Source organism: Ruditapes philippinarum, unplaced genomic scaffold (genome assembly GCF_026571515.1).
Source record: "Ruditapes philippinarum isolate M1 unplaced genomic scaffold, ASM2657151v2 ctg17667_1_1_1_1, whole genome shotgun sequence".
NCBI lineage: Eukaryota > Metazoa > Mollusca > Bivalvia > Venerida > Veneridae > Ruditapes > Ruditapes philippinarum.
Window position 1 is genome coordinate 1 of NW_026857937.1, and position 18,180 is coordinate 18,180.

Consider the following 18,180-nt stretch of genomic DNA (forward strand, 5'->3'; position numbering starts at 1 on the left):
GTTCTTTGCAATATTGTCCCACCTATGCGGTGTTCTTGTTACCTCAAATCTAACTACTTATTTGATTAAACGTATTTTTTTATTTTGGTCTAGGACTTCAACGAGAAATGTCATATAAACGCAATGACGGTTCGTTTAGTGCATTCGGAAAAAGTGATTCTTCTGGGAGCAGCTGGTATATAGATTTCAGGCAACTTTATATTTGCTGATTAACGAAAAAAAAATTTTGTCACCGAGAAAATGCCACAGTGCATATTGCTTAATAATACTAAAAAAATAAAATAAAACAATCATTATTATTAATTATGAGAATTTTTGAACCGCATGTGTAGATCCATATTCTATGTATATTGTTTTGTTTATTGTGTTTTGCATGCAGCAACGTTTTAATTGAAATATCATGTTATCATTTGATAAAGTTTTTATTGACGCATAAACGTCTTTTTCCGTTTGGTATATAGCTAAATGGTCGTTTCGTAATTTGTACTTTATAAATGTCATTTTTATTCTTAGGAAGACAAAACCTCGAAAGCTTAAGAAAGCATTTGTTTTTATTGAACTGATTCTACAATGCAAAATGCAAATAAAGCAAAGTTGCATTTCCTTAGGCAACATTAGTTAATTATTATGAAACTTCAACATAATTGTTTTTGAAAAAAATAAGAATATGTGTGCACCTTTTTTCGAGATCGAGAGGAAAACAAAATTAGGATATTTTATCAATGTCTCCTGTTTATACATTTTATATGTCATGTGCAGCGTACTTCGAATTTTAGCATGTTTGCCTTTTCGTCGTTTATGCATGATTAGTATTTTACGCGAAAATGAAGACATGACAGATGTTACGCATGACACTTTTCATGTATATTATTTTAGATTTTATTTTTTCGTTCTTTCGCAATTTCTGAAATTTCTGCATTCAGCATTATTGTGGCATTTTGTGTAGATAAATAATAAATCAAATTCGACATGGTAAACCAACCACCACAAAACTAATCATTTGATTGTGATCATTCGTGTTCGAAACATACTTTTGATACACAAGATGACAAGTTTAAGTGTTATTATTTATACTGTAACATCAACAGAACTTTAAAAAAATCACCAGGCTAATTTTTTACTTCCTTCTGCACACAAGGTTGACGGCGTTCGTTCTCAAGTGTTTCGGTCAAGCAAAAGATCTCATTCAAATTGACGATTCCGTTATGGTTAAAGCTATAGTTTGGTTACTGAGATACCAAAATAGTGACGGATCTTTTCAAGAACCAGGAAGAGTAATTCACTATCAAATGCAGGTGCATGTATATCTTTTAGATTTATTAAAACGTTAAAACGAAAAATATTTCAATAGGTTAATGTTCACTTTACATACCTGTAAGGGTCATCTTCATGTCAAGTCTAGAAACAACAGTCGTTCCTCATTGAAGGTAAAAATTTGCCTGGCATTAGTAGCATTCGATCCTATCCCTTGAAAAAGTTTTCGTGCCGCTATAAAATATTTGCAACAATGATTTTTAATCTATTCATGATTTTTCATTATCTTTTAAAAAAGGAATAATATTTATGAAATTTTATGATACATTTCAATTGTTTCTAAATATAAACATTTGTTTATAAGAAATTATTGATAAATGTTTTTAAAAAGCTACCCAAATGTCAAATTGTCTATACTTGGAACGTTTTTGCCAAAATTAAAAACAATACATATTCAAACAGTTATACATTTTGTATTAGGGTGGGTCATCTTCCGGGACAAGGATGTCAGCATTTATTCTAATTTCATTATTAGAAAACAGAAATGTTTCAACTTCTCTGGTAAGCATTACTGCATGACGATATAGCGTAACGATTTTCACATAATCATAATATCAATATTGCAAGTAAATTATTCCAGTTAACATATAGGCAGTTTTTGAGCCTGTCAAACACATGACTTACTGTTGAAATAAATACTGCGTTTATTTTTTATGCAATAGCATTCATTTTCAATAAACGCCTTTAATCAATGCTGTATTAAAGTTTGGTATATAATATAAAAATAGTATTAAAAGAGAGGAACCTCTTTGTATAATGACTTTCTTCTATGCCAAGAGAGATGAATAGTGGCCTTTGTGTACGAATCATTAATAACCTTTATACAAATCAATTGTGGATAACGATTTTAACACATTTGATTAAAACATGATAATTATTATAAATTACAGTTAAATATAGACGAGAGATAAATATCAACTGCTAGAACTTATAAACACATAAAATAGTACTTTACAAAGAAAAGACAGGTTGCTAATCTCTCAAAATTTGTCTTAAAATAGGGTACAGATGTCACAATGGCAATAAGAAAGGCATCGACCTACTTAGAAGCAAAGCTTAACTATGTCAAAGATTCATACTCACTAGCGATCATTTGCTACGCTCTAGCAAGTGCCAATAACGCTTCGAGATCCACATGTTACAAGAAGCTAAAGACAGCCGCCGTTTATGATGGTTCTAATTTACATTTTCAAAATAAGATATGAATACTCGTACTCGTGATATATAAAGTTGCCGTCCTGTTTTAGTACCAATTAGTAATCTATTTTTTTTCATTATTGAATATATAAAATCTTTTTTTATGAGATATAGATTTTCTCATGAATATTTCTTTATCATCTTCTTATATTTTCATAGTTTTCCGTTTTGAGTTTCACAATTGATCTTTATAAGATAATCAATTTCATTTATGATTGTATGTTTTAAACTTTTGAACCTTATTGTATTTTTCTTCATTTTAAATTATAGATGACAAAACCTACTGGAAGGCTAACCATAGAGTTAACAAAAGGGAAGTAGGTGATCGTGCATTGAGAAATAGAGCACCATCAATGGATGTAGAAGCATCGTCCTATGGTCTTCTAACTTACATGAAACTTGGGTACTACGCAGAGGCTTTCCCTATTGTAAAATGGCTTGTGTCACAACGTAACCCGACTGGTGGTGAACGATCTACTCAGGTAATGGCAATGTCAATGCAAATATAGTTCACACTTAATAGAATACACCTTGACTATTGTTATTTATCATCTGGAGATAATGTGGACTGAAAGCAATTCTTAAACGTGATATCATACGTAAATGTTATATAATAAGTAACAGATGTATTTAATTGACACCAAAAGAAAATGAATATTTTGGTAAAAGTTTGATATATATGTATACATTATAGGACAGTCAGTTTTCAATTTCTGAACTCACAATGACCTACACTTATACATGTATTTGCATTTTGCTTTTGGTTTCAACAAACATATTTAAAATAAATACTAGTTATGTTTTATATTTATACATTTACTTAATTAAGGTGGCTTTTACACGATATAATGGAATAAAAAAATGTTGAAAATACTATTTAGTTAAAATTCTTAACAACTACTGATAGAACGGGCTGAAATATTGCATTTTGAACTTATTATTGTAAAGTATAAACAATACACAAAACGAATATAGATAGCAAAAGCTTAAAAGCCAAAAAAAATCAAGCATTGCATGTATATCAAAGCAAAAACAAATTAATTGTTAGGCACAAATGAAACAGTTAACATGTGGTCCTAATTAATACCCATTTTACAGGACACAGTTATATCGATACAAGCGCTTGCCGAATATGCAACTAATGTAGAGACTACACCAGGCCCGGATTATGGAGTAACATTCGAATTGTCTGATGATGGAATTTTCAACCACGTGTATTCTACAAATTCTTCGACATTCGATTTCGTACACAGATTCGAGGTATTTTTAAGGAAACTTGTGTATTATATCAAATACAACAAACCAATTTACTCACTATGAATTCCAACATATATACATGTGTATAAGTTTTCAAGTTAAAGAAAACTGTTCATTTTGATTATTTAGTAAGTAACATTTATTGTTTTATTTGTAATATTAAAAAAATAAATGATTGCCATAGTTGCTAAACCAGATAAAGAAAATACAGGTTAACGAATCATGGGCAAGCTAATTACCCAATTTACAATAACAGAGGCAAGACTTTTTGGCAAAGTTAAAGAATTATCTAATTTTCCGAATTTATTACGTAAGGTAATATTTGATTGAATTATTTAAATATCTATCTTTTATTACAGGTACCTTCTGATGTTGAAACATTCACACTTCAAGTAACAGGGTCAGGTTCAGCAGTTATCGATGTAAATTGATTTTATTAATAAAATGTTAATGGGTTATCCGATTTTGGTATATGAATAAAGAGTTTATTTTCTATGTTTATCATTCTCTTTCAACAAGCAAAACCTGTGTTGCTGATATGCTATATTTATTGAAATAACTTTTATTCCTACAGACTGTTGAAGAACTTTATTTATGCTGAACAACACTTTAATAGAAAAATATGCTGTCAAATCTTTTGACAATACAAAACATTTTATTTTATCGTTATCTTTAAAGATACTCTTGTCAGACGTAAGAGAAGCATAGTTGTGCATTTATAAGATACGATTGGCTTCAAGAAACATACTCTTTATCTGGGAAAAATGCTGTCAATTTTTCTGTACTTGTGGCATTAATATAGTGTATTTAATCGGTTTGGGATAACACGTGAAGTCGCACCTGTGGTTTGCCAGTTAAGCTTGAATGTCGCACCATAGTGGTGTGACGTACAACCCAATCCAAAATGTAAAATAGAATAAATAAATTAAAGATAAAAAATGAAAAGCTAAACCAGTATGACGTTGTTATGTTAATAAAACATGTTGTATATCATTGGTTAGATAAGTACATCATATTATGTGGCTGGCCATGAAGACGATGATGACATCAATGTAAAAGCAACAGTGACAAAAGAGTCGATAAATACTGTCACAATTGAATCCTGCCTAGGGTAAGTGAATCAATCTATAAATAAAATTATTTCACTGCATTTATTGTTGAAAGTAACAAAGAATGCAATCTACGTATTTAGAGAGATTTTGATGTCATTATTCTACATATTCAGACTATAATATATTTAGATGGACTGGAAGTGACAAAAGTGGCATGTTACTCATGGAGGTGGAGATGCCAACAGGATTTCAGCCTGATGAAGGTTTTTGAACAGTCAGAATTTAATCATGAAACATGAAACAAATGGACGAAATATTGCCCTATATTTCAATGGTGTACGTATGATTATTTTCTTTGTATTTATTTTTCCGTTTAAATACCAGTTTTGAAAAGAGTTGGCCGTTTCCTATGACGACATACCGCAAACATACCGCAAGCATTGGGCACTTATAAACTCATTTCCTATCCACAGAACGGTGCATGTGACCAGTGATTTATTAGTCAAGAATGTTAACCTGCAGCTCTATGTAGCAACCTCGAGGCATTATCTGGCCTGATACTAGATAATAAATGATTAAATGATGAAAGTGTCATGTTTGCGTTGACAAAACTATGAATGCGAAATTCAAGCATTTTAATCACAATATTTAATACCTACAATACAGGTTTATTCAGGTAAAGACATTTGCGTTGATGTGAAAATGGACCGTGTTGACCCAGTTGTCAAGAGTCAAGCCTGTCATGTGAAAGCATACGACTACTATGATCCAGGTAATTGAAATATCGATAATGATTACAGAGCTCTGAAAGTGGGTTGGTCTATGATTGATATTTTTTTTAAAACATTAAGTAAGAACATTGACAAGATTAAGTATCAGACATAACAGCAAACCACGTAAGAAAGTTAGAGAAATGTTGGTTGAAAGTGCTCTGAGATACTTTTTGATTCTATATTAAAATTAATTGTTTATGCAGATAATAAAAAGTTGAAGAAAAACAAAATATGTTCATACTTAATCACATAGAACTTTATATTTTTTCCCAAGCAATATCTTATAAAAACCGATAAATGATACATTTCATTTGTTTCTATCAATATTTTAAATACTGTATATTCCTTTATTGATATACTGTCACTTCTTACCTCGTTTTGTGCCGAGTCTGTCTTCTAGATCAGTTTCATGCTTGAAGCTCTCGCTGTGTGGGGTTTTGTTCTTGTCTTGATCTTTGCTCTTATATTTCTACAGTTGAACATAGAACGTTTGTTATTCACAGTCAAAATATCAACCTGAAGAAAATACCGTAACCCAATGCTAATCTAGGGATAATACAATACTTTCATTTAAACTCTGTTGGAACATTTTGCCGAGTTCTTATTACCATGAAATTGATATTTCATGTATCTTGCACATTATCCATGTTACTTGTACTTTAGATATGAGACTGCCAATATAATTTCATTTTTTAATTGTTAAGTCCATCAAGCAATAACTAGATATGAGTTTGGATTGCTGAAGGAACCCAACATTTGTAACATTTGTCCTTTGTGTGGATTCTGTTTGATACAAGAACCGGTAAGTTACATCTTTTCTGATAAACTGTTCTACAATTGAATCACAGCTTGCTTGTTTACATATCAATATAAATCTTTAATTTATGCATTGATATAAATGTTAATTAAAAGTTTGATTAATGTTAGTCTGGTAGGTACATTATGATATTTTGATTAACCAATACAATAATTAAATAAAATAACTTGTACCTTACAAATGTTTAAACATTTTTTTTTCAGACCGAAGTAGGCCGTTAAGCCGACAGAACTACATACATTACATTTTCAAATGTAAATGACCTAACTGTGCCGTATAATATTTAATCAGTGTATATAAATTGTGTGTAATTCTCTTACAATCTAAAGGTAATTTGAATCAATTATATATGACATTTGTTTCTCAGAAGTTCAACATAAACGTTCGTTTGAATAATTGACATTTATTTCCTAAGCCATCCATAACCTTTGTTCTGTCTTCTGTATTCATTTAAGGTCTCTTTTTGTCCTAACATTTTTACAGAAGGTCTTTAAAATTTCACATTTATATAAATAAATCAATAACAATTAAATTCTCGTTTACATTAATGCTGCAATTCTAATGAGTGAGGAAATTGTTGTTAATTATATATTAATATAGACGATATATATCAAACTAATATTAACACTACGGAATATATAGAAGCAGATGCCAATTAATTACATATTTTAATAAAAGTTCCGAGTAAATGAAATTAAACGCATACATTTTGTATAAGAAGTTAACATTTAAAGTTTTAGGCCAATATATGTTTTGTTTTTTCCCTTTAAAAAGGTAAAGATTTATGTATATCGATTTAAGAATGATTTAACATGAAATTGAATATAAATGAAACTAGACCTATCACTGAAGGTGATTAATACCCCCACCAGCAACTTTGACTTTTTGAAAAATAAGTAGTCTGAAGAAAAATTTGAACACAAACTATCAACTGTGTACAAAGAAATATTTCAATTAATTGTAATCCCTACTGGGGTCTCTAAATAAGCTTGCTTTTCACAAAGTTTGAATACAAGATCTCATTTCTAACTCTAGTTATTATCCGGAAACCATTTTTCTATTTTTAGTAACACTGTAACAGTGACCTTGACCCTAGGGGGTCCAAATGCAATACCAACCAAGGTCTTCATATAAGCTTGCTATACACCAAATTTGATTACAATATCTCATTCCTAACTCAAGTTATTGTCAGAAAACCATTTTTCAATTTTTAGTAACAGTGACCTTGACCCCATTGGGCCCAAATGCAATACCAACCAAGGTCTTCATATCAGCTTGCTATACCCCAAGTTTGATAACAATATTTCATTCCTAACTCTAGTTATTGTCCGGAGATTTTTCTATTTTTAGTAACAGTGACCTTGACCCAGGGGGTCCAAATGCAATACCAACCCAGGTCATTATATAAGCTTGCTATACACCAAGTTTGATAACAATATCTCATTCCTAACTTTAGTTATTGTCCGTAAAACATTAATAACGGTGACCTTGACCCCAGGGGGTCCAAATGCAATACCAACCCAGGTCTTCATATAAGCTTGCTATACACCAAGTTTGATAACAATATCTCATTCCTAACTCTAGGTTATTGTCCGGAAACCATTTTTCTATTTTTAGTAACGGTGACTTGACCCCAGGGGGTCCAAATGCAATACAAGCCAGGTCTTAATGTAAGCTTGCTATACACCAAGTTTGATAACAATATCTCATTCCTAACTCTAGTTATTGTCCGGAAACCATTTTTCTATTTTTAGTAACGGTGACTTTGACCTTGACCCCAGGGGGTCCAAATGCAATACCAACCCAGGTCTTCATATAAGCTTTCTATACGCCAAGTTTGATAACAATATCTCATTCCTAACTCTAGTTATTGTCCGGAAACCATTTTTCTATTTTTAGTAACGGTGACTTTGACCTTGACCCCAGGGGGTCCAAATGCAATACCAACCCAGGTCTTCATATAAGCTTGCTATACACCAAGTTTGATAACAATATCTCATTCCTAACTCTAGTTATTGTCCGGAAACCATTTTTCTATTTTTAGTAACGGTGACTTTGACCTTGACCCCAGGGGGTCCAAATGCAATACCAACCGGAGTTTTCACATAAGGTTGCTATATACCAAGTTTGATTACAATACCTCATTCCAAACTCTAGTTATCGTCCGGAAACCATGATGTGGACCGACCGACGGACCGACCGATCGACCAACCGACCGACAAGCTGACTCCTATATACCCCCCTAAACTTCGTTTGTGGGGGTATAAAAATGAAACAATATCAATGTATTATATATGTCGTATGTATCAATACTAACTACTATCATTTTTATTATCATAACACGTTATGTTTGCAAAACCAGTCAATAGGAATACTTAGACCATACGCATTATTTTCCCAAAAATCATTATACTTTAACATTTGTATTTGTTTCATATTATGCACATTTTATATTAATTGCACTAAGAATGGATGTATTCATCTTAAATCCACAGTGAATATTAAACTAGGAATATACTGAGGTTACATCATATCATATCAAAAATACAATTGTATTAGCAATTGCAAAGGAGTTAACTATTTATAAAATTAATACAGTCAATCATTATTTATGTATTTTTATTATTTCAAATGGTCCGCCCACCCTTCAAAGCAAAGTTAAACGACAGAAAACATTTTTTAAACGTTCATTCATTTATTTCAAACACACAGTTGCCTATGTTCAATTATATTTTTTTCTGATATTAACTGAACGTTCAAATATATCTATTGTTTTAAATGCACAGAATTCATGTACTTAATCTAGAATTATTTTAAACTCAAATCTGAATAACGCTAAACATGTTGTATTTTATACTTTTTTTAACACAATAATCTTACTTGATTGTTATATATATATTTACTTCAAAAAAAGAAAAGAAAAAAGAAACGTAATTGGAAAGGTGTTATAGCAAGTGTTCAAAATGATATCAGGAATCAGTCTGCAAAGTTGTGTGTATAATATGATGATTCCTTTAAGCGATTTAAATTCGTGAAAAGAACTGGCGAGACAATAGTTCAGTTAACATTTTTCATGTATGTGTGTTCGATATATCTAATAAAATTATAATCATACGACTTACTTGTATTTTTGATTTGAGATTCATAATTTGGTAACTAAGACTGTGCTAAATATAAATTATTAATTTGATAACTTAAGGGAATAAATAAAAGCTGCAAAAAGCAATCGGTAAAACAAGTGGATGTCTTTACGGTTGCGATTTACATACATTTAGTTTAGCAAGAGTATTGACGGTTCTCTGTAAAATGTTAATGCAGCTTAACGTTTGTATTCATGTACCACATAATTTAAATTAATAACAACTGGGAATATATCAAGGTCATTTGTATTTCTAGGATTTGGATGCTAAATTAAAGGTATCCACACATTGAAAAAATGTATCTTGTGTCAAGGACATATACTGTATCTTGAACAAAAACCGATAATACCTTAAAAATATTTTAGTATGTTTTCACAAATACGATTATTCTTCCCGCAATATCGACACACTCATTGTGGTTGACTTGCATACCCCCAGAAGATATCATCATTTTAACTTAGAAAATAGTTCTTGCGAAATAGAGATTTCCCGATCTCCGTGTAGAATGCAAACATTTAGAAACATTTTTTATTTTCTGGAATAGAGAAGGTATCTATTTCAGGGTGCTGCCAAACACTCTACTTCATGTCATGTTGTTTTATACATAGTGTCGTCTTGTGTTCAATTAATTATAAAAATTTATGATATTGACTATAAATATTTATCCAGTAAAAAAAATATTTCAAAATTTAGGAATTATAAAACCGTTATACTTTATACATTATAATGTAAGCATAATAGTATATAGGGTCCCGCTAATTTGATTTTAGAATAACTTTACGCAGACAATTAATTGACCAAGAAACGCATTTAATAACGTTGTTTGAGAATCAGATTTCGCCAAGGGACATTAATCCGGATAAGAAATAAGTTGAGTTAAAACACAATTATCTCTCTCAGGTTTTTGAGGTAATTGTTGTTAAAAATTATTAAAAAGAATTTTAAATTCGTGAGGAATGAACTTCTAATATTAAAATCTCAATTTTATGCTTATTAGACAAAAGCTCTTACGTTGCTAAAATAATAAAAATGGTCACAAGTAAACTTTTAAACTGTAAAAGCAATATATTCGTTTCCTGTGGATAGAAAAAGTATTGTTTATAATATTATTAAAATGTATACACAATTCTAGGATGAAAGAGAAATTAATTAGTATTTTTAGTAAAAGCGAGTGTGGCATACATGAGAACATCACCAAACATACTTGACAGACAAGCGTAATATCTAGTTTTGAGCATTTATTCTATCTACGTACAATATTCGTGTAATATATTTACAAAGACATTCTTAATTACGAATCTTTTAGGAAAAATAAGACAACACAGTTTTATTGTTTACAATTTTTCGTATAGTATATTTCATTAGATATAGAGCTGCATGCATTAAGATTCAAGATTCTTTATTAAGTAACGTAAACAAGTTATGTTTCTTGTTACATAATACACAATTAACTTATATACATATTACACATGTCAAATACAAAAAAAACATGAATGATTATATGCTGAAATGATATTCATCTTCTAGGTCACCACTGTTACAAATCGTACAATGTCTTTGGTTTCGTTCAGTTCTATTATTACCATAGCGACCTGTTTCGATTCGTAGTTGGTGAGAAAACAGCCTTAACTTAGTCAATGGAATACGAAGTTTAAGCGGAATTATATCTAAATAATATTCAAATTCAAAACAGTTTTTAAATAATTTATAAGTACATAAATTCGGACTAACAGACAATGTGGCAGTCCATGCCTGAACAAATTGGTCCGTTAGTCTTTGTTTGAATAACAAAGGAAACGTTTTAATATCAATAATATCAGGATTGTTCCATACATATAAAAATACATTATTTTCTAACAAAGATTTTACTTTAGATACCCAATTTACCTTGCCTCTTTGACAATTGTTTAAAATTATTTCATACATCTTTTTAACTATAATATTTTCACTATTTACAATTTTTAGCCAGTATTATACAATCCTTACATATCTGTTAATGAACAGCGGGTATCTGCATAGTTCTCCATAAATAGCCATATTGCTAGTACTTTGTTTAACATAGAGTATTAACTTACAGAATTTTAAATGAATTCTCTCAATTTCTTTGCTTTTGCTAAAACACCATATCTCGCTCGCATAATTTAACACGGAGCCAACAAATGCATCAAATAATTGACAAAGGGTGCTTGGCTTTAATGATATGCCTTTGGTATTAGCAAGCAGCAAGCAGTATATTTAATGCCTTTAAAGTCGCAATAACACGCAGACTTAAAAATGCAGGCTCAGTTTGACTGGACAGTAATAATAAATATATACTATCAGTCACGCCCGAGCAGAATTCAACATTAAATAACGTACCAAACTTTAAAACAAGAAATTTCTATTTTAAATGTACTTGTTGCAATCGCATGAGAAATATGGATAGGTGAAACATTTTTCAATTCCTCTAGCATGGGCTGAAGCAGAAATACAATTAAGAATTATTTACAGTGATCCAGAACTATTACAAAACTGTACACATACTTGACCGGATGTGTTTTTGTATGGCAGAGAAAAAGATGTCATAAATCGGCTGCGGCGTGATATTAGTTATACAAACATGAAAACACATAAATTTCTACTGAGAATATTTGAACAACCAATTCATACTTCCTTATATATTATGTAATTAGCCAAAGCTTGGATATTTCACCTTTCACGAATAGAAATTTACTATACCATATATAAATGAAACAGTTGCGTAGGCTACGTTACTAAAATTGTACACCTCTTCAATTAAGAGATGTTAGATATTTTAAAAACTGTTAAGGAAAAGAAAAGGTTGAATTATATAACTTCAAAAAATAATTTGAAACTCTTATGAAAGATAATTAATTATCATAAACATTAAATACTCTTTTAAAAGAAGTTTGAATACTGGGATTCGGGTTGTAAACCTTTAAAACTGGCTGGTTAAAACGTATCAGGTGTCGTATAAATTATGCGATGTTTTACATCGGCGAATCACAGGGGCAGTGTGTGCAATGGAGGTGCATATTATGTCACATAAATGTGTTAATTGCAATCAATTATCGGCAGTAACTGTTATATATTAGAGTTATGCCCAGAGGCACGTATTAAATTTATTGACAAGCGCTGTGTGACACGGAAAGATATGTTCATGCTGTAAGTAAAAATGTTCGGCGATTAAGTTTAAGATTAATTTGCATTAGGTTACTGTATTGTTTTACACGAAAATGAAAATCCACGAATTTAAGAACCCACGAAAATGCCCGTTTTGATAAAACCACGAAATTTCATGCCCACGAATATAAGTGAATTCGCAATATGTATATTTATTCATTATGTTTACTCTTAAACAGATAGATGGGGCGTACGTGGCTGAGTCATTAAGGACGTGAATTTCAAACCACTTGTCACAGGAATATATACAAATAAATGATTGAAGTTTTATGAAATTATATTATCTTCCAATGTCACCTTTTTTATTTTTTAACGAATTTGGAACATTTAAAAAAAGCCAGTTTTGTTTTAAGAAAATGATTGGCAGTTACAGAGATTAAATATAATTAAGAACCACTAGTGCATGACCATTGCATTTATCTCTAACATAATTTTGACTGACAATTTTATTTTATCATCATTAATGTTGAAATTTCATACAATAACTGTAAAAGGAAAACAGGCGTTTTATTAGTAACGCTTAAACTGCAATAATATATCTGCAATAATAACAAATTATTTTGACCTGAAATTTTATATCAATTATTAATTAAATATGAAATCCAAAAATGTTATTCGCTTTCAATTTTCTAAATTTCCCCGGTTTTACATGTTCCCGGGATTCTTAACACGAAGAAAGACGTGTTGATATGACATATCAGAAAACATTCAATCCACATATTGTCATTTATTTGAAACCGTCACGCGTGTTAAGAAACGTAGCTTTTATAGTCATAGCATAACTCAACATACATGGACACGGCATAAGTCATTAGAAATCACAGGAAGTCCCCAGTACATTATAAATATATCGAGAAAGTAATTTATTAGTTACTGTTTTTAGAATACGATATATAACTGTAAACATTGAATTAAAAAAATGGAAAGAAAACATTTCCAAATTACAATTTTTTATTTGTTTGTTTGTTTGTTTGTTTGCTTCATTTTACGCCTTTTTCAACAGTATTTCAGTCATATAGGCGGGTAGTTTCCTAACCATCGTTCCTGGAGAGTTACACCAGTACTAGACTACCTTCCTCCGGGCTAAATTTTTTATTTAATTGCAGCATGTTTTGAAATAGAATGACCTTTAAACGTATATAAAAGTGTCGTTGTTTTCAATTTTTTATATGTATAATTATGTAAATTGTAAAACAATACACTAGAACGCCACGATCTCTTACATTGAACCTGGTAACGTTTTAACATGTACATGATTAGTAAACTGTAAGGCCCAAAACGTCATCATCGACAATGTTGTTTGCTCGCTTTCATTGAGCCTGTTCGTGGACGGTACAATGACAATATAATGATGTTAATCTGAAATCAAATTATGATAATGAATAATATAGGCATATTATAAATACTCATACCACATTTAAATACATGTACAACTTGATGAAGATATAAACTAAATTCTCATAATTATAATCATAATTCTTTTCTAAAAATGTTGCTATGTAATAACCAGTTGTACAATTGACACATCAGAGAAAAAGAACACAAACATGAATTAGGATCAATCCTTCGTTGCATAAATGTAAATGCAAAATAATCTTAAAATCAGTAATGTCCTATCAGATTGAATGATAGCCACGTAAAGCATCATTACTGGTTTTGATGGAGTAGACACTAAAATCACATCTGTTATTCTGCTCGTTTAGAATTCAATTACATTTTAATATTTGACACATTCAACAAAAATCAACAAATGATATAAAAAAAAACAAAAAAAAAACAACCGGATAAAAAATGACAAGTCAGCATCTTATTTATAAAAAATACATTAATATGTAACAATTTTGCAATAAAAAACACAACTACTGGTATGCCTGAAGATTTAGTTTTCTGTATTCGAAAGTACGTCTTAATGCATAGACGTAAATTTCGCACGCCGACGAGAATCTTACGATTTTAGCTTAAACGTAGATCAAAATCGTTCGATACGATTTCTGTAACCGTACGATCGTGGATAAGCCGAGCCCCTGCAGTTTGTTATGATATAAGTCAACATTTCTTACTTGCATTCTTGGAATGTTATCAAAGCACTGTGCATAATTCTTCAAAGTTGAACAATATCAAGATATCAAGCGTAACAGATCAGACATTGTATTAGGTTTCTAAATATGTAGAGCAGAATAAAACCTATATAGAGATATATTCCGATTATACATATCTAGTGTGGGTTATTTGCTCTTTAAACTATTCTCATGGGGCAAATATCATAAAATAAAATATATCATTTAATTTAGCCTTTAGTATTTTAGCTGACGTTTGAAAAACGTTTTGACAAGGAGAGCCTTAGTTTTAAGTAAAGGTCACAGTGAAAGTATCTCAATCACAAAGCAACGATATATTAGGTTATTCATATTTAGAGAATCAATATAATCTACTGTATACTCTATGATTATGTAATTCGTACTTTTAAAACTGTTAAACTATGAAATGTTTTCAATGGTCTGATTTTTATAGGAAAAATTGCCGTGTAAGCATGTATAAGCATTTACACGCAAACATTCAGTTTTTCTGATCGTCCAAAAATATAATATGCATATATGTTCAATTAATAAATATAGCGAATATGGTGCATATTTAAACACTAAGCAAAGTGTGTTTCATTTTGTAAGAATATACCTTTAATATATATAGTTTCATTGTTCCACCACTTACGTATATTCATAGATCGCTTTTTAAGTACATCGCTATCTGATAGTAAAAATATGAAACCAATTTACTAGGACAAAATGTTTCTAATTTTGTGCACACTTAAAGTGTATAAAGCTACATAACTGATACAAAAATTATTGTTTGAATTTCAAAAAGGCTTTTATGAAATAAATATGGTAATTTATTGCCTTTAGCGAATGGCGCATGCACAAAATCATTGCTAAACGGGAAAAACCCTACTTCAAATAGCAAAAAAAAAAAAATGTTCGGAAACATTTTATTCTGTTTACGTACATTATTCATGTGTATTAAATAACAGAGACATTTTATGTTACAACCTTTTCGGGAATAAATCATATTATAATGGAACCAAAATAATTCTACTGTTGATAAATTTTATTAAAATATTTCATAATATATAGATTTATACCATTTAAAAATACAATATTGTCTACATTATGATTGGATTAATCAAGTACTCGCTCAGACTGTGGTAAGCCTAAGGTATATTAACAGTCCCAGAAACCAAATGAAATTACTATTTATATTTGAATCAGAATCGTTGTTTTTTTTTCATGAAGGAAATTTACTCTTCAAATTAAAATGACGGCTAGATAAAATAGCCAAAATTAAATATTGAAACGAAACCAGAGTCTCCGTCTTTTCCTTATAAAGATTTCGAATGACTAGGTGTTACACGAAATTGCTTATGAACGGAAGGGGATAGACCGTCATGGGCATTCTATGGTATGTTTAAATATCTAAACTGTATTGTTATAATTTTTGATGATCGTATAATCATATGAAGTGAGACAACGTTGAAGGCAAACCAAAAAAGTTTTCGGAAACACCGACACACATTTATCCAGCTAAACAAACATTATTACATAATAACTGCACACTAAATTATAATATAAGTATAAACGGAAAAGACAACGTACGTGCATTTACGAATAAAAACATGGGATCAGGCACAGTTGTTACACGCTTTAAAATATGCCATATGAAATAGCTTACAGAAATTAAGAACAAACATAACTTTTAGTATGATTTTTAATATTGGCTGGAGACTTTACACACTTATATAGAATAAACAATATTGTACTTTTGTTGACACTAAATTTCGGCTACATGCACTAACTCGGGATTGGCTTCAGAGAGATTTAACGTATATCTTTAAAACAAACAAACAGATGGTTCTTCTGTTGTTAACCAGACGTGAAAATATCAATGCAACGTTTGTAAAATCAATTTTAAACATTCACTTTTCTTTATAAATCATTATTGTACAGACTTACATTTCCAGAATGTGTTGTTGAAAACTAAATATTATCTTCGTTTGGTAGTGTTATGTTATCTTACTTTATTTGTTAAAAAGTCAATGTCTTTGATACATCAATGAATAAACACAGATAAACTCACTGTTATTACATTTCGTATATTTAATATCGACAAAGTTAAGAATCAATTGTGAATAATTAAAAATCACGGTATCTATTGAAAATTCATTTTTAACTTGATTTAATTCAGAATTAATTTCGGAAAATGTCTCTTTTAAAATGAGAATTAAGCATCATTCCAAAAAAATAATAAAAAAAATATAATAATAAAATCAGTATTATGCAGACGCTTGAATCAGCCTCCTAACTGATCAAGAGTAATCTACTGAAAGCGTCTGCATAACCCCGAGTAAATATTGTATTATGTCGGCAAAATGCCTCAATGCAGACCGAAAGAGTTTTATGACAGGAAACCAAGGGATCCAGGACCTTTATTAATACACAAGGATTTAGTGACCTACATTTCTTGTGCTATTTGCAAGTCTCTTCGTTTATACAGCAAATACTAGAAGGGATTTATATTACAGGAATCAGACACTCCAAGTTATGCAAATGCGCGTACCGATAAAGGTACATCGGGCGATAAATGTAAATGCTCGTTCGCAACGGATACCTACTTTACAAAATACCATATAGCTTTTCCATTTGTAATCCGATTTTGGAAATTTAAAGTTTATTTTGAAGATAAATATTTGTTTAATACAAATACATTATCTATTTTATATCTTATAGATAAGCCTATCTTGCCGCAACGACAATTAAACAATTAACTTCACGAAATCCGCGGTAAATTTACATTTTTATATATGAAAAGGAAGGAACTTAAAATTTATCATATGGGTAACATCATAAGTTTAATATCAAAGTAAAAAAGAAGCATACGAAATATATTCACAGATGATCAAAAATGCAATATTTAAGATTTATTGGGTTATTTTGTCTAATTTATTGACGCACAATTGTTTAACGGGTAATATTGCGGGCTTTTTAATTCGCTCAACACATGAAGTATTTATTCAATTTTAGTACAAAATATTGCTGAGATTGTCAATATTGTTATATTCATAGAATATTTAAATTTCATTTATTATTTATTATTATTATTATTATTATTATTATTATTATTATTATTATTATTATTATTATTATTATTATTATTATTATTTTGTAAATCTGTTTGCAAATGTCGGTGCAGTGCAGTAGACAATCATCGTAACAGTACTCTCGTGTGGTTGTGTCGATTTCGGCCTTTTTAATTAATCTTTATATATGAATGCCTGTAGAAAGATATTTCTGTTTTTTTTAATGTATTGATATGCGGTATAGATGGATGAGCTATTTTCGCGAAAATAAGATACGCAGCTACGATAATAATATTTATTTTTGAAATAGTGCATTTAT

At 30.1% G+C, this 18,180-nt stretch overlaps 1 protein-coding gene across 1 annotated transcript; it reads left to right on the top strand.

The window, feature by feature from the left end:
• The first annotated feature begins 97 nt into the window (after positions 1-97).
• Positions 98-7,160, top strand: LOC132751556 (CD109 antigen-like). The gene is made up of 12 exons (XM_060741732.1): positions 98-175; positions 1,139-1,295; positions 1,735-1,815; positions 2,316-2,487; positions 2,782-2,993; positions 3,610-3,771; positions 4,128-4,190; positions 4,770-4,879; positions 5,010-5,156; positions 5,487-5,592; positions 6,298-6,395; positions 6,614-7,160. The coding sequence occupies exons 1-9, from the start codon at positions 108-110 to the stop codon at positions 5,089-5,091; spliced, it is 1,107 nt and encodes a 368-aa protein (XP_060597715.1). The 5' UTR covers positions 98-107; the 3' UTR covers positions 5,092-5,156; positions 5,487-5,592; positions 6,298-6,395; positions 6,614-7,160.
• The last annotated feature ends 11,020 nt before the right edge of the window (positions 7,161-18,180 follow it).